Source organism: Cygnus olor, chromosome 4, assembly GCF_009769625.2.
Source record: "Cygnus olor isolate bCygOlo1 chromosome 4, bCygOlo1.pri.v2, whole genome shotgun sequence".
In the NCBI taxonomy this organism is placed as follows: Eukaryota; Metazoa; Chordata; class Aves; order Anseriformes; family Anatidae; genus Cygnus; species Cygnus olor.
In genome coordinates, this window is record NC_049172.1 from 75,136,373 (window position 1) to 75,159,317 (window position 22,945).

General features: G+C 48.3%; 1 protein-coding gene across 7 annotated transcripts in view; it reads right to left on the reverse strand.

The window, feature by feature from the left end:
- Positions 1-22,945, reverse strand: part of SLC4A11 (solute carrier family 4 member 11) — a 140,563-nt gene that overhangs the window by 89,809 nt on the left and 27,809 nt on the right. For 2 of the 7 annotated variants that reach the window (XM_040555158.1, XM_040555157.1), the window contains exon 1: positions 7,286-7,503. The exons of 1 other annotated variant lie outside the window; for it this stretch is intronic. In XM_040555158.1, coding sequence (XP_040411092.1) covers positions 7,286-7,346 — 61 coding nt within the window. In that variant the 5' untranslated portion in view covers positions 7,347-7,503. Of the gene's footprint in view, positions 1-460; positions 689-1,773; positions 1,913-2,889; positions 3,272-7,285; positions 7,504-22,945 lie in introns of those variants that run through there. 4 more of the 7 variants (XM_040555154.1, XM_040555155.1, XM_040555159.1 and 1 more) reach the window with 4 other exon arrangements.

Sequence of the window (22,945 nt, forward strand, 5' to 3'; positions counted from 1 at the left end):
GGGATGATGCTTGCTAGCATTTCAGACAGATTACATACATGCACGTTGTTTTCACTCAGCGCTGTGCTTTCCCCACATGAACCATCAGTATGTAAAGCCCTTCTGACAGGCTGTTAGGATGTTTTAGCATTAATTTCAGAGGAAAAAAAAGAACAGGTAAGATATCTTCACTCATCTCCCCATGCATATCTTGAAACTGAACTCAAACCCTGGAAGGCAGCGCTCTGGTTAATGTAAACTGAATTCAAAAGGTATTCTCCATCCTTAAGCACAGCAATACAGAGATATCCAGCACTGGCAACAGATAGCATCACCAAGCAGCAAAGCCCACTGAAAATACTGCCTTACTTTAGCGAGTTAAATAATTAAAGAGCTGGCAGGGCTGCTTTTCTGGATTTCCTGTCCAAACGCATCACCCAGCAGCAGCAGGGCTTCAGCATTCGTTCAGACCACAACTTACCTGCACTACTTCTGTAGCAGAGATGCTGTTCACACTCAAACAGCCCCCGCTCCTCTCCTCGCTGCTCCCCCCCAAGCCAGCACGCTCGATCCCAAATCTCGATCCCACACCCCACTTGCTCAGGTGGCCGAGGCGGCAATGGCTCGTGCTTGTTCAACGGCTCCAATATTAATCCATCCGGAGCATCTTTCTCCCTCACTTCCAATTGGCGAGCAGCGGATGGGTGGAGTGAGAGGGCAACCCATTAGCTCCCAGCCGGGCACCTCCAAGTCCTGCTCCCGGAGCAGGGCGGAGATGCCAGCAAGCCGCTAACTTCACGCCTTCACTTCATGCCACCGCAGCCACGCTGGGCTTCGGTTTTCCTCCTCCAGCCACCCCGATCCGCCGCCTCTCCGAGCTATTCGCCTCTGGGAGCAAGGAGGAAAGCCAAGGATTAAAGCCAGCCTGCGCTCCGGAGCCAGTGCTTTTTGCTGGATGCTGTGCGCAGAAAGCCCGTGCGCCTCCTTAAATGAGGCTTTGTGGCAACCAGGCTAAAGTGAAGGGAGAAGACAGAAGATACTGCACCTTACAGACAGCAGTGCAGGGGAAACAAGAGGATGCGAAGATGCAGGATGAAGGGGGGGGGAGAAACTGCTGCCGAGAGGTAGATATAGCAAGTCTCTTAAAGACATAGCTGCTGTGCTCTGACCACACTGCATGCCCGACTGCACAGCTGGGCTGCAATGGGTTTTTTACCCCCCCTCCCCCCCCAAGCTATCCAGCTTGACAGCTCACCAGCACAGGCAAGGGTTAATGCAGGCATACAGAAGCAGATGAGGAGCCTTCATTAGGGAATGAGAACCAGGGCAGTAAGTCTGGAACAGCAAGTTGCTGAAGATAGAGCTGGAGAGACCTCACCTCATCCGAGGAGGTTTATACCCGAGCCTGTCAGCCCAGCATTCAGCCAAGCAGTGCCTAAAAAGCTTTAGAGGGAAGATGCCACAACCTCTCCCCCCCTCTCCAGTCTATTCTACTGCTTCACTTTCCTCACAATTCAACATTTTCATAACAATAAGCCAAGTCTCCCCCGGCTGGATACTTAAAGCCCACAGGGGAATGGTCTATTCTGGCCAAAAAAAGGAAAAAGAGGGGGGGGAATACATCAACTCCTTAAAGCAACATCAAGCCAACCTTAGAAAAGGCAGAGCCCTAAAAAAAATAAACAACAAGTTCTCCAAACACTGGCACGCCTGGGTCACTTCCATCTCCGAATCCCTTACAGCAACTCTGATTAGCATGATTTAAATAAAAATTCCCAGTGATCATATATTTACCAGGAGGCAGCAAACACTTCCCAGTGCGAAGCAAGGCGAGACAGGGCACAGCTGGGGAAGAGGCATCGCTTTCCGCGGCGGGATTCAGAGCCACATCGCCCGTCCTCAGTCCCTGCTACAGACTTGTTTCCGCTGCACGAAACCACAGGCAGTACATGTTTTTAAACACCTCCCACGCATTCTCTCTGCTGAGACTGCTCATCCCATCTCCTCCATTTTTTATTTTTTTTTTCCTTGCCACCTGACAAGGTTCTCCAGGTAAGGAGCATCACGGTCAGCTCATTATTAAGATGTAAGGGAAGTTGGCTTTGAGGGTGGAAGAGACCCAAGAGGTCCCCAGCCCAGCTGCTAGCTCCAGGCAATGCTGCCTTCAAAGCTGCACCAGGCTGCTCAGGACCTCATCTCAGAGTGATCTGGGTGATATCTGAGTGATGCCTTCCCCAGAAAAATTTTTGCAGAACATAAACCGTCAGGATCAACTGTTAAAGTGGTCTCAGCTCCTAACAGCAGGATTTTCTGAGTTTCCCCATACAGATTCGCAATAATGCAACATGTACAGTCCTGAATCAGGCTGATATACCTAATGCACTTTCTTGTAAGAAGAAAAATTTGCAATAAAGGAGCTTAATCACCTATCCCCACACTTGATACCTTCACTTTAAGTTTAAGAAGCCAGAGCTGAAAGCATCACAGTCCTAAAGGTGAGACGAGCCCGCCTAGCCTCCAGCAGGTATTTCAGGTTTCAAACGCTGCCCGATTCATTTCGGCGAGCAAACAAGCTTATGAAACAAAAGGCTGGCTATGATTGCTTTCTATTTTTAATTTTTTTCTGCGCTGAGGTTGTTTATCAGCACCCCTGGCCAGCCTGCCGGGGGGACAAGGGTGCAGCAGGGACCGGAGCTGCTCCCTGGTGGAGGTGACAGCAGCCAAGCGAGCACCACCCGGAGAAGCCCAGCAAACAGAGCGCACCAACACAACCACATCAACACATCCTCCAAATCCTACATGTGCTGCCTCCCTCCTCACCACCCTCACTTTTAGAGCCCCCCCTAAATCGTGGTGGGCTTCTCAGCTTCCCCAAACCACCACCCTCTGGTCTCCAAGCCCTTCACGCACCGTCCACTGCCCCGGTCCATCTCTGTGTCACCAGGCGCTGCGGCCACGGGGCCAAATCCTGCGAAGAGTCAGCGCTCGCCCCAAACTGGCCATAGGGCGAGCGGAGGAAGGTGAGCCGGGGGTAGCAGAAAGAAGCTGGCTCCATGAGGACGGAGAAGAGAGGAGAGCCAGGTACAAAGCAAACCGCGTCTCCCTTCACCTCCTGCAGCTGGTACTGTTGGGACATGCAGTCTCAGAGCCTTCTCCCCAAGAAGTTCCTTTTTGGAGAGGAATTAATGCGAAAAGAAAGAGAGGAGAGCCTCTCAAGAAGCTCCGTTCCTGCTGTCACAGCCTAGCAGAGCACACTGGAAAGGCTGCGTCTCCAGCCCTTATTTAAACGCGTCTCTCAGAAAGCAGAGATGCAGCACAGGAAGAGACAAATTCCAGCCCTGCGTCGGGCTGATAAGCCAGGTTTATAATATTCAAGAAGTATTGGCATTACTACAATTCCTTCCCTCCACCCCCAATGAATATCTTGGGCTGTAGCTTGTTGTGCACAATAAGCAAAAAAACTCCCAATCCCTAAAAAAAATCTGCCTGTTCCGGTGGGAACAGCCAGCGCGTTGAATAAAACAAACACACGCGTGCTAAACCCTGGGGACGCAATTAGGCTCGGAGCAGGGAGAGGAGGCATTTAACTCCTGGAGAAGGAGATGGCAGCGGGTGAGATGAAGAATAAGCTTGACACAGCACCCCACAGGGTGGGTTTGGTGATACCCCCCCCCCAGAGGTGAGCCCAAGCAGCAGCCCCCGCTGCTGTGGGGTGCCAGCACCTGCCCTGACACCAAGAAGTCCAGAGAGGAGAGCACACCAACACACATCCAACCAAATCCTATGTGCACTGCCTCCCTCCTCACCACCACCCCGTCTTTAGAGCCCCCCCAAATCTTGGTGGGCTTCTCAGCTTCAGCCCCTCCTTTCCACTCCTCTGCCCTCACCAGCGGGTAGCACCCCCAATAACTCACCCCATCACCTTTGCTGTTCACAGCATCTCAAAACAAAAGCTGCCCAGCTGAGATCTTCCCTCCACCAGCTTCAAATTTATTTTCCCCTCTGCTCCTACCATCACCTGTCCCCATCCATCCCCCCACAGAACAGCCACAGAGGTGCACAGCTCCAGCCCTGGGAGCCCTTCTGCTGCAGTTTGCATCAGGTCCCCCAAACCTGAGCAGCCAAAAAAAACACCCACAGGGAAGAAAGCTCCTGCCCCAGTATAAAGAGCATCAGTGTTACCCCATCCAGTGGCTTATATCATGTTTTTATGCTTTTATCCCCCCCACCCTTCTTGCAGTTTCTCTGCACAGCATCCATAATAAATCAAAGTGGCCTCCGTTCCCTTGGTGTCCTACCCAAGGCACAGCTCCCACCGGTCCGTCCAGCAGACCCTTCTTCGGTAACAGGCAGGCAGAATTAGATTGAAGCCCTTTATGCAGCCTTTATTTAATTGCAAGTCAGAGCCAAGGATGAATTTAGAAAGGGGGAACAGAAAAACCCATGAAGTTACAAGTGACAGCTAAGCGCTTTGATATCAAAGCCAGCACCGACAGATGCCGAAGCCTGCAGCGCTCTGCTCCCGGGCCAGCATGGCACCGTGCTCAGTGACAAGGCTTTACAGGGAGCTTATGCTAGATCATATTTAGAAAGTTCTATCACGCTAAGAGAAGTAAATTAAAAAATTCCATTTTGCCAGGTCCCAGCGCTAACTCCTGAAGGAGCTGCTTTGCGGACCTCAGGGTCACAAAACACCGCTCAGATTCAGATGAACTTGGAGGAACAGGCTCAGCACTCCTAATTTTCACCCTTAGTGTGGTTCATCCTTCACAGCACACTCCCTAACCCCAGCAGCAACGGCATCACACCGCACCCCAGCTGCTTCTAGCAGCAGCCACAAAGGTAGCTTAGATTTAACACATGCTGGATATCTGCTGGAGCACTTGGCAGCAGTTTGTGCATTTAGAGGGTGGATGACAACTTCACGATGACAAGTCATTAAGGCGTCCCGGAGCTGTTTACTTCCAGAGAAGCCCTACAGACAGAAATGGGACTTTTCTAAGAGGTGTGTGTTTTTTTTTTTTAAGAGGTGGTTTTGCACGAGGAGAATTCTTGGTAGCTGAAGTGTCACCCAAGGTGCAGAAATAGAAAGCTTTTGGATTGCAACCACTGGGGCTTCCTAGAGACACCTAAATCACATTGGAATAACCAGAGAAAAACAGCTTTCCCCTTCATTTTGATTTCACACCTGTCTTGAGGCATGAAGCGCACACACAAAGCATCACCACACTTCTGCAAGGACAAGGTTTGAGGTTTGTGTTACATAGGGTCAACCAGGCAAGTGACAGGGCACCCATCAAAAAAATCTGATGACTCAGGACTAAAATCAAACTTCACAGCTAAGCTCAAGCTCCCGTTAGCAAAAATATCAAACTTCTCCACCAAAGCCTACTTTGGAAACAACACAATGCTTCTGGTTTGGATTCCTTTATTTTAAAGCCCTCTTGTTTCCCGTTGACTCAACAGAAAAATGAAGCTTGCTTTAAGGACTATTTACAGCCTCGACTGATTCCCTGCAGCTTTACTAGAAGTCCAGCTTTACCGTAAGTCCAGGCTCTGCGTTTCCATATAGATCTTATACCACTGTGGGAGTCAAGCAAGCACAGCATCTAAAATCCCGACTCCTATTTCCAGCTACGCTCATTTAAACAAGCTGAAATGTTCAAACTGCCAAGGAACGACGTGAGAGCTGGCGAGGAACTTCCTCTGTGGTACGTAACTCTTACGGAGTGGCAACTGCATCAAAGCCACAGATATTTCAGAACTAGAGGGCTCTGCCTGAGTTGGGTTAGCCAACATGCCTCTGTTATGGCAGGGAGGCAGCGGCATGCAGCGCACAGGGTGGTGGCAATGACTGAGGTCGCAGCGTAGACAGGACTAAAAGCCTTGCATCACCATTTCCTTCTAGTTTTCACGAAAATGGCCATAAAACCAACTCCAGCAGCAGCCCAGGTGAGATACCTCAGGATTTCCCCACTCAAATAATTTATCCCATGCTCCAGCTGCAGTCTGGCAGGCCATAACTGTACAGGAAGGACAAGGCTGCGCTTACACCTAGAGAAAGCTTACAGGTTTAGAGAGAAATCCTGCACATATCAGACCTCGCAGCAGCTTGGAAAGGAATCTGTATGCTCCTAACGGGCACTGTTCACGTGCGCACTGCTGATGGTCAGGCAGCCTGCACCATCAGGTCTTCTGAATGATAGTCTGGGACATGAAAAAGAGCACTAGAGAAGAGTTTTGAGGAAGAATATAAGGAAAAGGAAAGTTTGCTTCAGTTCAAGCCGGGGTGGGTGACATACAATCCTCCCCAAGACAAGATCCCAGCACGAATCCCGAGAACCGTTTTCCCACCAGCTGCTTTGCAGGCAAAGCTGGTGTGCCACCTACAGTTGCTTTTACTCCCGAACAAACTTCCCCACACACAAACTCAAGTCCCTGTCCCTTAATTCAGTGCAAAGCCAGCACGACCGCAGCCATGCTGATGAAGGAAGTGCTTCCTTTGGTAGGGCAGCGGGGGGAGGCACTTTACAAGATAACCTAAAAGTTCAGCCAGAGCCAAGAAGCGAGCGCGTTTTGAAGTTCACGTAAATCCCCCCTCTCCCAGCCTTCCAAAGCTGCATTTCCAAGACAGATGGCTGGGGTCCTGCCAACACACACGGCTGCCCGAGCCCTTTTTGCTGGTTCAGCTGTGTGATTTCACCTTTTTGTTGCAGTCTTTGCCCCCATTACCAGCACAAAGTCAAGCAACCGCATCCGCAAGCGACATACCCAAGCAGAGCCAACACTGCACTGTGCCCTCCTTCCCCAAACCAGCCACTGACCCGATACCAAAAGTGGTCAGAAGAACTCCCCAGAGCAAAAACAGCCCCAAACTGGGATGGCTCCTTTCTCCTCCTTTAGTCCCTTTTGCTCCCTTCTCCTCTTCTAGTCCCTTTGCCCCGTACTCATGCCCACTGGGCTGAAGCTGCCCAACGAGCCCCAACCCACAGCATCTCATCCCACCTCACAGCTAACAGGCAACCCCATACAAGCCCCCCATGCAGCAATGGGACCACCAACCCTCCCTGTCCTGTCCCCCAGCCCTCAGGAAAAAGGGACAGCAAGCCCCCAGGACAGCAACACACGCATCCCCCAGCCCACCCTCCCCATCGCATCCCATTGCAAATGCAACCACCGCTGTGGGGAGGGGAAAAAAGTCAAAAGCAAAGCAGGGACACAAGCAGGGACCCCCCCGCAGCCCCCAGCTGTAGGAACTCATCCACCCCCTGGTGCCTGCCCCGCTCCTGCCACCTTGGCTGCTCACCGCAGGGCTGGAGGTGAAAAACCCTTCTCGCTGCCATGGCTGCCTCGCTTTTTCCTCTCATCCCGTCTTCACCATCTTGACACACTTGGGGGGAAACTTTTCTCGCGGTTTCGGCCTTGTTTTGTTGTTTTTTTTTTTATTTGCTCGCCCCCCCCCAAAAAAAAAGAGGCAGCGCAGCCAAAACTGAAAGTCCCCGGGCGGCTGCAAGGGGAAGGGACGGAGCGGGCACACCCCGCCGGGTCCTAGCGCCCTCCCAGCCGCTTTCAAAACACCACCATCTCATGCCATTTCCTTTTTTCCCCCCCCTTCCCCACACTTAACTCCAAGGCTGAGATTTGTTACAAAATGGGTTTGTTTTTTTCCAGGGGCGCGATGCTGCCGGAGCATCGCCAGGTGCGATGCTGTTAGTAACCCCAAAGCAGGGCAGAACACCAAGAAAAGACCCCAGATCAGGGGATGATGCACATCAAGCCCCTTCCCTTGGAACAGTTATTTCTGGCCCCACACCCCGAGATAGCCTGACACAGGTGAGTGTGAGTCCAAATCAGCTAGCCAGGTTTCCAAGCAAATCCCTGGAGCACTGCAGTGATTTACAAGTTTCTCCACAAAACCCAAGCAGCTACACACCATATAGCACTGCTCCCCAGCCTACAAGCCTCTGCTTTAAGGAAAAAAAAACAGGAAAATTGAGTTTTTTCCCAGTTGCTGATCTTGTTTGCTCACAACCTGGTGGTTTTGGCTTCCCTGCTCAAACCCCTCTTCGAGGAGCACAGGGGTGCCAACACCAGGAGCTGAAAAAGGAGCTGGAGAACAGGGGCTCAGCTAGGAGCCCATTGCATGTTCACGGTGTAACTTCTCACAGAGAAAGGCAGCAACTGAAACTTAACACTTGTGCTGAAATAAAAGTGAGGTGGCAATTAGAAACTGGCAAGAGGACACTTGCATTGTCACCAGGAGGTATGCCATGACATGGTTAGGATGAATAGCTATACTGCCATGAAGGCTGACTCAGGATGTTTTGGTTTTGTTTCCCCCATCTTTCCTTCCTCTAGAAGGGTCTCCCAGGTGGATGGTAAAGAAATCTTCAAACATATTAGCTTTTGATTGCTACAGATCTTGGTCTCAAGGCAGTGGTATCCAGACTAAGCCTTCCCCATCCTCTAAATACCAAACTACACCCAGACAAAAAAAATACCTCGAATTCCCACCTGACCCCCCTTTAAAGGCTTATGAGACTGTACAGATCAAGGTAGCAAATACTAGAGTAAGAAGTTCATGCTTATTTAGTACCTAGATTAATTTGTAGAAAGCAGCTCACCTTCTTTCCTGTTTCAAATGCTAAGTGCAACCTTAAGCCCACAAGAAATGCCCACTCCCACCCATAAATCCTGGGAAGAAGAGTGGGGGTAGATCTACTTCTCATTCAATTATTTTGTTTTGGAGGAAGGGCATATTTTGAAGTTTAAGTGATTTGTGATTCTGCTGAAGTTCTGATAGTGCTGCAGAATTCATCTGGCATTTTAAATGTTATGTTAAAGGTTGCCAGTTTAAACCATTAACCCCTCACACAAGGTGAGTGCATTGCTTTCAGTTATATAAGGTGATCAGGAGCCCAGTCTCCCAAGCTGTCGCCTTGCCAGGAGGGCAAAATGCTCAAGTCAAATTCCTGCCTTTTGATCCCAATCTGGAGATGATTAGTTTTTCCCCAGCAAGTGGGATGCATTTCTAGAAGTGGGAGCCTAGCGTTTTATATAGGGCAAACAGCTCTTCCTCCAGCTCCTTGGCAGCTGAGCAGGCAATAGCCTGTGCTACACACAACTGAAATTCAAGGTATGGAGGAAAATGGCTAGAATAAGCAGTACATACAGAGGCACTTACAGTTTTTGAAGATCAACACTAACAGACAGTGGTGCTGCGTAACACCCATCCTATGGCTCCACCACCAAGACCCATCTCTGGACATGAGTTAACCAGAGTGGTAGGGCGATACAAAGCACACAGACAACTTCACAGGGTTGTATTTCACAGAAGTCTCCTGCAGAGGTTTGTACAATTCCTTCAAGACCTCTATCCTAAAGGCACAAAGCTACTGATGGAGAACAGGGTCCCATATTCATTTCCTTTCAAACCTCAAGCCAAACCATACTCCCCCATGAAGAATTATTCAGCAGCAGGTATCCTTTGCTGGAAATTAGCTCCACCACCAGTATAGCTCTCTAGAAGATGAGCACAGATATCGGCTTATCTGATTTGATGTGAGGCACCAGAGAAGATACCAGATATCTTCTGTCTGGCGCTATCTGGTCTACCCCAGTGGCTCCAGACCTGCTCTCTGCAGTCCCCACAAGCCCAGCTGAGCACAGTCACCCAGAGGGAGCTGCCTCCAAGGAGCACACATTACACCCTACCCCAAGCCCATCAGCCTCTGAGGAGCCTCATCTGAGAATCGCCTCCAGCAGGAAAATAACTTGATGAACAAAGACAGCCTCCCCGAAGGAGGGTGTTTGTGATCCTCTCAGCAAGTTATTTCTTCAGTGTCTGATTGGCACGAAGCAGCTCTTTGTACCTAGGCTGGCTTGGGGCTGAATCCAGCTGGAAGGGGGATTTTTCCTTGTCTTTATGACCAAATCATATAGGACCCAACTCCCTGATGCAGCAGGATCAGCCACATAGCTGAGCAGAAGATTCCTGGGTTTCGTCCAAGTCAGGGACAGATACCAGGCATATTTGCTTTTTAGTTGGACACTTTTGCCAAGACCATGATTTTTCTGGTGGGCTAGTACTGGAGACAGAGCTCGGAGCCCAGAAAGAAACACTAGGTGGACCCTAGCATTGCAGACAAACTCCTATCCAATACTCATGCAGAAAATAGTGCTGGGATTCCCATGCACCCGACCCAGCCAAGACTAAACAGAGTTGCTCATGGGATCAAAAAAATTAAGCACTACCATAACCTGCAGCTCGAATTGTTTTATCCTTTTTAAATCATGCCCTGAACTCCTTAAGTCCCTCCCGCAGCTTTGACTGTGACTCAAGGGAAATGAGTTTGCTCCACAAGTGGGCTGTGCAGGCAGCTGCAGGGGAGCAGCTCTGCTTGCAGGGCAGTTGCAATAAATGCTGCAGCACAGCAGAGGGAGCACAGGGTCCTGCTGGAATCCCCCTCTGGGGGAGCAGCAGCCAGGTGGGAACTTCAGCTCTTGTCCTTAGGAAAGGTGTTTAAGGGTTTGTCCCACCACCATTTGCTTCAAACACCCTTAAGTCTCACCCCTGGAGTGCCACAAGCCTCAGCCACAGCACTAAAAGATCCATTTCACTGCGTGCGTTTGTAGTTGCTCTAGCATGCCGGTGTGAGCAACCCAGGGTGGTTTTGGGGCACCAGATTTGTTTTTAGAACAAGGAAATTCAGTATTGGAGGCCAAGTGGCCTTGCAGTTTCAAGCAGCTGCAGGTTGAGGCACTGGGGAAAGCTGCCCAGCTGTCACCACTGCTTGGTGCCTATCCTCCAGCCCACAGCAAAGGCAAACAAGCCTTAGGCAGAACTGAATCAGTCCCTCCAAGTTTGAAAAAGTAGCTTGATGTATACCTTAAGAGTCAAATCTTTTACTCCTAGGGTTGTTCTGCACCTCTCCCCCTAAGGGAGGCTCACCCAAACAGGAGACAAGACCACAGGAGCAGTCACAAAACAAGCCCAAGGAAAGGCACAGCAGTCCCTTTAGCAGTAGGGGTCCAGGGGAATTCCCAAAGCAGCAGCACAAGGAGCTGACCCAGAAAACTGACGCAACTGATGCTGTAAAGACAAGAAAGACAGCACTCTGCTCCTTACAGGTGGCACCTCTCCAGGCTCATGTTCACAGCTAAGAAGGGGAGAGCTGGCAGAGCCCAACAAGAGGAGAAACTAGTTATCTTTGATGAAGAGGCACATAAATGCTCATTCCTTTGTCTCCCTGCTGCAGATCTGTTTTCTTACAGCTCCCCACAGCTCCTTGAGCACTGCTAGCTCTCTCCTGCAGGCACTCAGAGCTACACAGGGCCAGCAACGACCGGGGCTGGCGCTGAGGCCAGCAGCTGCTGGGAAGGTCAGGCTCCTGTGATGCAGATTGCACCCAGATGGTGATTTCCTCCTGGCACCGGTAGGAGCCAGGGAAAGCAGCCAGCCTCCCCAGCAGGCTCTGCCAGAGCCAGATGCAGAGACTCCCTGGCAAAAGTCACGCCAGCATGCAGGTTTTATTAGGCCAGCGCCATGCAGCCAACTTGTGTTACCACCAAGCAGAGCAGAGAGATGAAAGCAGGACAGAGCCCTCAAACAGCTATTTGCTGCACAGCCCTTACCCTGAACTCAAGTTAAATGCAGTTCCTTAGTTTAAGAGAAAGATGCTCTCACTTCCAGGAGAAAGTTTAGGGTTCTCTTGCAAGCACGTAATGGGAACAAGTCACCCAGCCATTGCCTTCTTGGCAGGGGGCTGAATGTCACAGGAGGGGACTGCAGGATGGAGAGGAGCTGGCTGCAAAGCCATTGCCCCAACCCTTCTAAGGAGGGCAGATTTAGGGCAGGGGAAAAAACACAAAACTTGTCCTCTGTGGACGAATTTTCCAGTTATGTCTCACCTCTGCAGGAATAGCAGGAATAAGGACTGGAAGGTCCTGTAAGCATGGAGATCCCATTTGTTCGCAGAGTATAGGGCCAGTGGGTCTGGAAACCTGCAACACTAAGGTTTGGTTCATGTGGTGGACACCAACACTGCCAGGATCCTGCCTCCCCATTGCACCAGTCAGCAGGGACTGAACAAACCCTGTTCTCCTTGCCTGGGGCTTAAGGGCCAAAACATTAGCTAGGAACTACTTGGCAATACCTGGAAGCTGCCTAGAGCACAGCGCAAGAATAACATCTCTTCCCATGAACTGGGGACACTCAGGTCTTCCCCATAGCCAGGACATCAAAGATTGGCTCCTCACCCAGCCACCTATTTCCCCAAGACATTTCACAAGCAACACTTGCTCAAGCAGTCTGAGACTGGCCAAGCTCCCTCCTTACTGGAAGGATGGGGTCCCAGCACTAAGAAAAGACTTGGTCAGATTCACATCCGCATTAGTCAGGCTTCACAGGGAATTCACAGGGAAACGAAAGGAGCCAGAGGGACATTTGGTGGTCCCCTCTAGGAAGCAAACAATTTATCTGGATCTCTCCCCAGGGAGCCACCTGTAAAATGCAAGTTTGCCGTGGACTTTTGGCCACTGAAAGCTTCTGCTGGACAATTTAGCCTCAAGCACTCTCCTTTTGGCTATCTGATCGAAACATCTCTGGTTAAAGTATCCTCCAAAACAGACCTCAACACTAGGACTCCCAATCTCCCTGCAAAATACGCATGAAAAGATGGAAAGCAGGAGAGGCTTCCCCATGGAAATGCCAAGAAAACACCTAACCTGAAAGCCTAACACCATCTCAAGGCTTTCCACCTCTTGCAGGAACCCTTATGCAGGAGCACAACCCTTTAGTCAGTAGGGAGGCTCAAGAGGGCAAAGGAAGATGTGAAAAGAGCAACTCAGGAGAGGAGCAACAGCACATGCACTTGCAAAACTCATTGCTCCTACAGCTATAGGCTATCCTCCAGCACCTGAGCAAAGGACTGGAGCCAGCATTTGAAGGAATGGTGCTGACTGCTATTCAAAACCAGCACTGCACCCTAAGGAAGTCTGCACCCTAAGGAAGCATGATGCTGTAAGCTACTGGTGGGGAGGGTGGGGAGTTAAATCGAACTCCAGCCTGCCACTAGCACCTGAGAGTCACTTTACCTTTCTATGACAATTAAAGGGCATCTCCACGGAGCTTGTTGAAGCACATCTGTTTCATGGCTCATTAACAACAGGACACCACATCTCTGCCTGGACCACTGCTCCCCAGACCCCAAAGCAGGCAGCAAGCAGGGACCAGAGAGCAAGTTACCAGCAGGGGCCAGCCTGGGCTCCATCTCCCTCCAGCCAGCACAGGCAGGAGAAGAGACACATCCCATCCTTACAGGGCATGGCATACACCAGCACAGCAGGACTGCTGAGATCCAGCCTCTCAAGTCACATAAGAGGTGACAAAGATTTTTTTTCGTTCTTTGCTTTCTACCTGGGGAAGACTGTGGGAAAGTGATACCCTCTTAAACATTACAGCTATGCGATGAGTCCTGCTAGCCTAAGTAGGTCTCAGGCAGAGATAAACACACAATAGCTTCATACAGAGCCACAGCTGAATAGCTGAGTTCAGCCTTAGTTTAGCCTCAGAGCATTAGGAGATTGTTGATTCCAGTAGAGAAGACACTTGCCAGCCTTTTTTTTTGTGCAAGAGCACAAATTAAAGAAGAAACCCTCAGTAACTAGTCCAGCCACTGGCAACCCAACCTCCCTCTTGCACTGAGCAGCAACTCAAACAATGTGAATATTTTCACTACTGCTGGAGGCAACGTGCTGGCGATAAGGAGTTTAGCGTGGCATTTATTTAGTTATTTTCAGAACACTAATGGATTTAGAAATAAATGATGGTCCTTACCCAAGACTCAACTGAACATGTTATGAAGCTCACAGAACAGACTAGAGCAGCAGATCCAGATGATGTCATGTAATAGAGCAATAAAGAATTACACAACTGAGGGCAACAGATAAAAAACAGGAACACTCAGCAACATCTAAAGGCTTAACGAAGAATAGCCTTAAATCTTAGCTATGCACACTTGCAAAGCCCCTTGCCTAACATCCACTTAGATCACACTACATCTACGGACGTAAATATTTACCTGACACCTTCAAGGCCAGGAAGAGGAGGGTACCAGGCACTGGTGCAGTTTCATACCAAGCAAAAGCACACAGGAAGCAGTAGAGAAGAAAACAAGACAGATCAAGCCCAACATTTCCCAGGCAAAGTCACTTTAACAGACTCAGCAGCAGGTTCACGAGGGCTCGCAGCACAAAGCAACTGGTAGTCAAGAGCAACTGGGACCATTTTTAAACAGGCTAAAACCCCCACTTCTGACATGGAAAAAGGATCATATGCTGGGATGCAGTTCTGAAGATTCTTCACACTTTGGGATGAAGACTTTCATCTTCCTGAGCAGATACAATTGCTGGCAGCAAACACACAAGGACAGAAAAAAACTCAAGTTCCACAACAGGCTTCGAAGCCCCATAGTGTTTTACTCACTGCTAAAACAGATTTGCAGTCTGCTATGCTTGTTTAATTAAATTTGAGTTGCATGAAAAGCCTCTCGCTTCTCCTTGAGGTGCCACCCTCCCCCAGCGGTGTGACAGTAGGGCACAAGTAGCAGGCATGCACTGCTTTTCTGACTTAAGCAACTGCAATTTGGCACCTCCAGCTTTGACACTGCACAGATTGGATTCAGAATTGGATATTGGGTAAAGCAATGCAGTAGTAGAGGCATTTTAAGAAACACATCAAGTACAAGAAGCCAGGGAGTTTGAGCCAAGCATGTGAAACACAGCATCCCTGCTGCAGTCCTTCCTGCAAAGGGGCATCACTGTCTTCCATGGGGGGATTCCCAGGGATTAAGAGCAGAGGCTTTCCACATATCCATCAGCTATTGCATCTGCTCACATTTGTGAGCCCTCCACTTCAACAGGACAATCTTAAACAAGACACACGCCTTCAGAAGCCAGTAAATGAAAGTAAAAGTTGACACACCACCACAATCCAAGTAGTGACAATCCAGGACTCAGCTCAATTATTAGGAAGGGAACACAGACACTAATTCCCGGCCCCTGCAAAGACTGGAGAGCCTCTTGGCCAGCCATACGCAGGAGTTTAAGGTGAGCAGATATAAAGCACTGTTAAAACACAGTTTATGCATAAGCGCCAGATGAAGCCAAGCTAACTGGGGAGCTCAGTCTCAGCCCTGGACAGACCATTTTGGGGCTCTGCCTCCCCACCATTAGCACCAACATGACCTACAGGCTGCAATAAGGAAACACAGGGATCTGTTTTCCCCACTGTTAAGCAAAGTCCACAGGGGTTACTAAGGCACCTCAATGGCACAGATAGCTGCTAAAAGGGTTTAGTCCTACTTAATTTGGTTGGGACACAAAGGAAAAGTCTACAGCTGTTTAGTTTGCAGCCCTCTACTCCCACTAGGAAATGGAGGCATGCTTTTGTCACCTACAAGGCAGGTCTAAGGACATCTTAGCCACCTTCACCACCTTCCTCAGGAAGGAACACTAGCACAGAGCAGTCAGGTAGCATTCATCTCCTTAAGAGCTGCTTGTGCTTAATTAAAAATCCACCCCGTTCCAGCCCTATGGATGTGGGGTAGGAATTCTCCCACTTACAAGTGAGCCTTTCAGAGCTAATTAGAGCATGAAAGCAGTAGCTGGGTATGCACACACTGAAGCACAGGCCATTAAAATAGTACTCATTAATCAAAGACTTAGTCAGCTGCTGGAAGATCAGTGGCATAATAGACTGCAGAAGCCACTGCCTGAAGACACAGTCACAGCTTTGCCTCATTTCCATGCCCAGGCAGGAGATATGGTTGCAGACCATCACCAACTGTGGTTTACAACACTTAGCCCTCACCATCACTCTGGCATAAACACTAGTAGAACCTCTCAACAGCAAACCCAAGATTTTGGAACCTAGCTCCCAAAGTTACCCTCCCTACTGCCAGATTAAACAAAATCAAGCTCTTCTGATGTTAAAAGCCCAGCTGACCCAAATATGCAAGCTATTAGATAGCACTTGTTCTTCAAAACTTGTTTAGACCAGTAGCAGTCTCACTGCCTGGAGAACTGGATAAATAAAGCCCTTAATACCATTAGGAAGCACCTCAATACCAGTATAATTATATTTTTGCAGTAAAAGCCATTAGTTATTGATACCACCAAGGGTTTATCTACTCCCTCTATGAGTAGCAACAAAGCTCAGGGGTGAGCAGGAAAAGTGGCTATTTGCAACACTTTTAGACTTCATTTGAATGTACACTTTCATTAAGTACCAGAAGAAAAACGCAAATAATCATGCTGCAAAACTGTCTTAAAGGTAGGTGGGAGTCAACTCAAAGCTTGGCCTGGTTTTCAGTCCATGGTTTGTTCTACAGAAAGTTACCCATGGCTCACATTGACCCAACCAATTTTCAGCCAGGGCTTTCCTAAGCTTTGAGCAAGACTTCTTGCCAGCAAGGACAAACTAACTTTCGTAAAAGCCCTTCTTGTAGGAGCTCAGAGGCTTGGCAGGCAACAGGTCACTGATCTACCTGACTGAGGCTGGATCCTACCTACCTGCACCTTCCCCACCACCACACTAGCTGCTTTTTTTCCCTTCTAACACCAGCCATGCAGCTCTGTTTTCCATGGGAGGGCTGTTCTCAAGGAGGACACACGCAGTCAGACAAGCCATTCTTGAGATGATTAAGCCTGCTTTTTCCTTTCATAAAAGGAAGAAGCTGTTTCAGAGCTATCTAGGGTTTCTAGCTTTCTTTTAAGTCTTTGTAAGGCAGAAGGGGAAACTTCTAAGCATTTAGTACCCAAATAACAAGCTTGAAGTCACCAGCCAGTCTACAAAGGGCTCAAGGAAAAGCAGTTCCACGAAAACTTGCAGACAGACCACCAGACTTTTACAGCTACTTCGTGGCTTACATTTGTCCCATTCGTATTCATAATCAAGCAGCTGAGTATTAATAGTCACCATCTTAAATAATTGAGAAATTGAGATCCGTGGTTTGGCATTAAGCATTGGGCAGGTAGGTTTAAGGACTGCAGTTGGAAGTGCTCGCTCCAATGTTGTTGGCAGAGCTTAACGAAATCCTGAGAGCAAACAATAAAATGATTACAGTTTCTCGGAAAACTGACCTGTGAGGAAAGCAATTGTGGATAGGCTTCAAGACTGAGGAACTGGAAAAGAACAGAACAAAAACCAAGCAAGGTAATTTTGGCTGACTAGCAGGAAAGTTTTCAACTGTTAATCCAGTTAGACTGCAATCTAGCCATCCTCTCCCAGGAGACTATTATTCCTGCACAAACTGGAAAAACCCAAAGGTTGCCATACAGCAAACAAGAGCTTTTTTTTTGTTAAAAAACAGAGCTGGAAGGAAAACAAGTGGTTCTTATCTCTGGATTCAGCGTCTTACCTCTAGTTCTGTGCCAGAGGAATATAAAGTTACTTCCTCATGGCAGAAAAAAGGCGTTATATGTAAAAGGATGCAAGATATTCAGTGTAGGATTCATCTCCAAAACCTTGTGTCTGTACAGTGCTATATAATCACATTTAAGTGCACAAACACTTCAAGGCAATTACAAGCTCTACTGGTAAGAGCTTTTCTTACCTAGTCAAGAGTTTGTAACCCACCTGGATCGTTTCACATCTTACATGTTGAATGGGCCACATTCATCCTCAGTGCACAAGGCTTAACCCACAGGACATCTAGGTTGCGATTTTCAAACTTGACTAATGCCAACTCTGCCACTTAGTTTTCATTTATTTTGAGATGCCCAGCCATACTCCACGATTCTCCCTGCCCTTGCCTCATTCTTCACTCAAGGTCGCAGAAATACATGAAGTGCCTTTAAATGCCTTACTATAACAATATTCACCCCAACAGTGAGCAGAAATGAGTTTTACCCAGACTGAAAGACACCAGCCCTTACTTGCCTATTTGAGAAGTGCATTCAGAGATGTTCAACACGACAGACCTGTGTATGCCAAGCTGCAGAGCCTGTTCTACAGACAGCTACGATTACAACACCTATCCCCTGTCCTTTGCTTCCAGGTTTTTGGGTGTCCTGGCTGAAGATAGCAAGAAGACTTCAAAAGCCACCTCCAGAAATGCTGGCACGCTGTCACCCATTCAGATGGTTTCCTGTTGCAGACAGGCTGGCTCCTGGCTAAGAGCACTGAGGAAGTAGATAGAAAAGACTGAAATTAAAGCAGAGAGCAACTTGACAGTAATTTCCTTCTCTGGGGAGCTCCCACATGCCCTGCCCTTTTACCAGCCTTCCAGCGAGAAGGTCCTGAAGACCTAGCACAGGACAAGAAATTACACCAAGAGCCTGAGTAAAGTGTCTGGAGCAGACACTTATGCAACAAGTTCACAAGAGTTCAAGCAGTTCAAACTACCACAAAGATGGGTCTGTAGAAGGCTCAGTGACTTTCTGATCTCAACACCAAGACAGCCAAGTCTAGGGGTCTGCTCACAGACGGAGTTTTCCTTTGTACTATCTTCGCTAGAGATGCAGAACCAGCATTTGGCCTCACTGCATCACCCAATACTGTCAGTAGTCTAAAGGTTTTTGCGTGCTCCCTTAATAAAAAATACTTATGAGAGAAATCACACACCTTAAACCTCCTGAACAACTCCAGTACCACCTGAGAAAATCCAACAGATATGAAGGCAGGTAGCTGGATTCAGCTTAGACCATCCCAGAATTGCTATTCCCACAAGAGCGTATTTTTACACCCTCATAAGCCAGACAGCAGTTTCATTTTGGAAGCATTTTAGTTCAGAGCTAGAAACAGCTCCTCTGTTCACAGCATTTCATTCCTCCTGAAAACCTGCTAATCGCTTCCCATCTTTCTCTGAGACAGTGCCAGCCTTGGATCATTTTGTCTCTGAACATTGAGATCTTGAACTCGAGACCTGCTGGGAACCAAATAAGTAACTAGAATCAGGGTCACGGAGCTGATATCATTAAACCAACTAATGCACATGCTGCTGAGCAGAGGAAGTCCTTAAGTGATGAAGTTTACCGTAACACCATCTTGCTCAAGGCTTTAGGGAAGGGGAGGTCCAGTAATGCCTTTTCCAGAGCATCCCTCCTGCAGAGCAACAAGAGTGACATCCCACCTCCTTCCAGGTACCCAATATGCTAATCTGCAAAACACCTTGTCAAAAACACTACAGTAATTCTAAAACTATATTTACCTTTATACACAACATGCCAAGCACTTGTGTTATATGTTAGATAACTAGCTCTGCCCTTCCCTAAAAGAAAGGGAAACACATTTAGGTGAGACATTGCAAATATACCACCTCCTTGGCCACACAATTATTTCAAGGTGGTTGTTGGTTGTCCAACACTCCCCCAGCTGGGGGGCAGTCAACAATAGCTTTATTCCTTCAGATATTTCTCCCACTTTGTCCAAGCTACAGGCTCTGTGCTGCTGTCAGCTGGCAAAAACAGGGGAGCAAATCAAAACAGCATTTAGAGTGAAAGATCTGGGGAGACTGCTGCTTTTGCAGCTCTGTTTACAGCCTGGAAGTAAAAAGCAGATACCTGGAGTGCATTTGAATAGAGGGCTTGCCTGCCATTACAAGGTTTTTGTTGGTTTTCAGCTATATACCAGAAAACAAAACATCAGGTAACTGCAAGCCATCTTCTGTCAAGGTGTGCTACAGCTTGGTTAGGCTAGTTTCAGTAACAATCAAGAAAGTATCAGTCAAAACACTTTACTGTACTCTGAAGCAATGCTACATAGATTACTGAGCACTGATAGCCCTGTCGTGGTCATATTCGGTTGAACAATGCCATCTTCCCAGGCCTTTTGCCGCCTCCTCAGGATATAGGACTCAATGCCCAACAGGTTAGGAATAAGATATCCCTCTTGGTCCACACTTCTAAATTAAAAGCTCCTGTTAGTTTTAGCAAGGTATCTTCACTGAAGGGCTGACCTGAGCTTGCTACCCAGCTTCAAATATCTTCACTGTGAGCAATCCTCCACCAGACAGCCTGCCTACACACCACACGTCTGGTTTCTGTCTCTCAGCAGAAGATTGGAGAGGCAGTTTGTGTCCAGACAAATTTGTGCCTGTCCACACCTCAAACAGTTTGGTTCTGTCTCAACAGCAAAAACAATTTAGATTTCAAACTACCTCAAGCCAGATAAGTGATATCTGACAGCCCTTGAGAAGTTCAAAACCTGTTGTCTTATCCCTATTGCCCAAGGTATACGTTCCAGCTCAGAACTGTTTAACAATTTGCTGTTGATTTCAGTCTATATCAGACTTATCACTGCCTAGATCTGGTGTGGGTTGAGTCACCAGATTGCTTTCAACCTTGCTCATGGAAAGGTTGAAGTCACTAACCAGTGTCCCAATTCCAAAGAGCACATTGAAGCGCTGAGAACACCATCCTAGCCAGATTCAAGGCTATTATCTGACTTTGTAAGGTAAAGGAAGTCACCTGGTACACTTCCACCCTAAGAAAGGTTAAGATCACTGACAAGCAATAGAGATGAGGAAACAGTTTAGCAAGTCTTGTGAAAAACATAAGGAACAGATTAGTAAGAACTTGGGAAGAGAGCAGCTTGCAGACAGTTAAAGTCACAGCCCACCTCCTTACCACTCCAGAGGGTTTCTGGCCACACTTCCCCCACAAACACAGCATCAAGGTTTTGGTCCTGCAGAGAAAGCTAGGTGAAGCCTAGGGCTCTATTGCTGCTCATACACTAGCTTTGAACGTAATGGGAATTGCCGGTGATTGGTATGGTACAGAACACAAAGGCATCTTGAGAGATTAAGAACAGCTCCTTCCATTGACCAACAAAATCCATACCCAGATGAGGGCACTTGCCTGGATAACTGCTACCAACAAATACCTAAAGAGAGCTTTAGCACCAGCAACCCATACTACAGAGAGGCCCCACAGGGTATCCTAGGCCTCCAGCAGGTCTGAAGACCAAGTACTTCCAGTGTTAGAGGTGGGCCTCCATGCTCCATAGCCTGTAGCAGACATCCCTTCCACAGGAGTCATTCTGATGTCACCTGCATTTCAGCACCTCCAAAATCCCACAGCATGGGAACAGCTTGCAGAACTGTTCTTGTGACTGTGTCTTCTGATAGATTTTGAATCAATGACCTGCATCACGCCCTTTAATTTCCCACCATTCACTGCACTCTTTAATCTCTTCCCGTGACCTTTTCTACCTTGGAAAAAAAAGCTAAGTTCTTATTATTCCTAGCTGGTTGTGATCCTCTTTGTTGCCTTTCTGACCCCCCCCAAAGGTGCCTAGGGCTGCTGGAGGAGCAGCACAGACATCTCCATTTTGGAGCACTGCATGTTACAGGCAGACAAACCAGGTTCACGAAATAGGGGGAGCAAAGAGATGAGGACACCTCTCCTTGGCTCCCAGAGGTAAGTGCTTTCTCCCTCCCCTATCATCTGGGTAAGCCACAAATTTTTCACTCCAATTCCAGTAACCAAGAGGCCCTAAGTCACATAAAGATCATATCACGTGAAGTCATTCAGATCTTCAGCAGCTTTGAAACAGAATTAACCATGGCCTGGAGGAACACACATTTGATAGGTTATTTTAGGTAGGTTAAGCAAACTGGACTCAGTAACATGTTTACATTCCACTTCCCTTTGTGAATTATGCTCTAGTAATGACACTGGAGCACCGATTTAATGAAGACTGATTTGATTAACAGTGTGAATGGGAACAACAGAACCAAAAGTTCAAGGGGTAAAGTAATTGTCCACTGATTATCCTAACAGAACAGTTGTTGCTAACACAAAAGATTTCTGAAAGTCTGGTTCTTAAAGCATAACACCTGTGCTCCCAAGCAAGATTCACTCACACAGTGACTGCAGTCATTCAGTAGCATGGTTCGGAAGGCAGAAAGCACGACAGCCAAAAAGAATAGTACTGGGAGCTCTGGGGGAAGCACCTGAGACACTTTGAAGTGGCCTCCTGCAGCTAAATGCTTCCCTAAAGGGAGATGCACAGACACTTCCACACAGTCCTTCCTGAGAACAGACTGGACAGGTGGGTAGACCCAGACCAGGAGAAGCAATGATTGTTTTCTCAGAATATGGTTTGTTAACACAATCACAGGAAACTTTTTAATAAGCAACTTTCTTATACCTGTGTCTTTTGGAGCCAGCTCCTCAGAGCTGGAAGCTCTTGATAAATTTGAGACCAGAAGCTTTTGAGTGTGTTCCAGGAACTCTCCACAAGCAGCTCCTAAGAGGAGATGAGGGCTGGGAGTCCCAGGCATTGCTGACACAGGCTGCTTCACATGCAGCTGTGCTACAAGCATGAAGTTATGACTCCCTTGGAGCCACTACAGGACCAACAAGTGCAGGAGCTCTCCAGGGTATCCCCAAAGTCCTCCTCCCTTCCCTTCTACTTCTCCATAGTGCAGACACCAGAGGATCCCTGACCACATGCACTATCACTTGCACCTTATACCCAACCCACTCACTGCACAGATAAATCTTGTTTTTTAATCTTCAATAGCATGGCACACTAATATCAAGTTGCAAAGCAGGTGCAAAACTTGCACTAGGACAAGCTTTCACCATCTGCCTCATAGTCCTCTCAGAGCCTCTCACCCCAAGGGGAATGCAGAAAGACACGAACCAAGCGGACTCCCCATGGCTGGCCTTGCCTCCAGCCTCACCACTTGAGGTCAGGGTGATTTATCAGCCCTGCTTGGGAGGAGACAGACCAAAACCACATGCCAACTCCACCACCTTGCAACTACCTCACCCCCAGCAGACCCGTTGGTTCATCCCAACCCAGAGGTGGGTTTCCCCCCCCACCCCCCAAGCATGGACCCACGCTGCAGGAATCACACAGTGCTGGGCTGCACAACTCCTCCAGCTATAGCTGGAAAAGGGCCAGTGTCCCTGTGCAGGAAGACCCCCTGCCTCCGGAAGCATCTCTGAGGGGAAG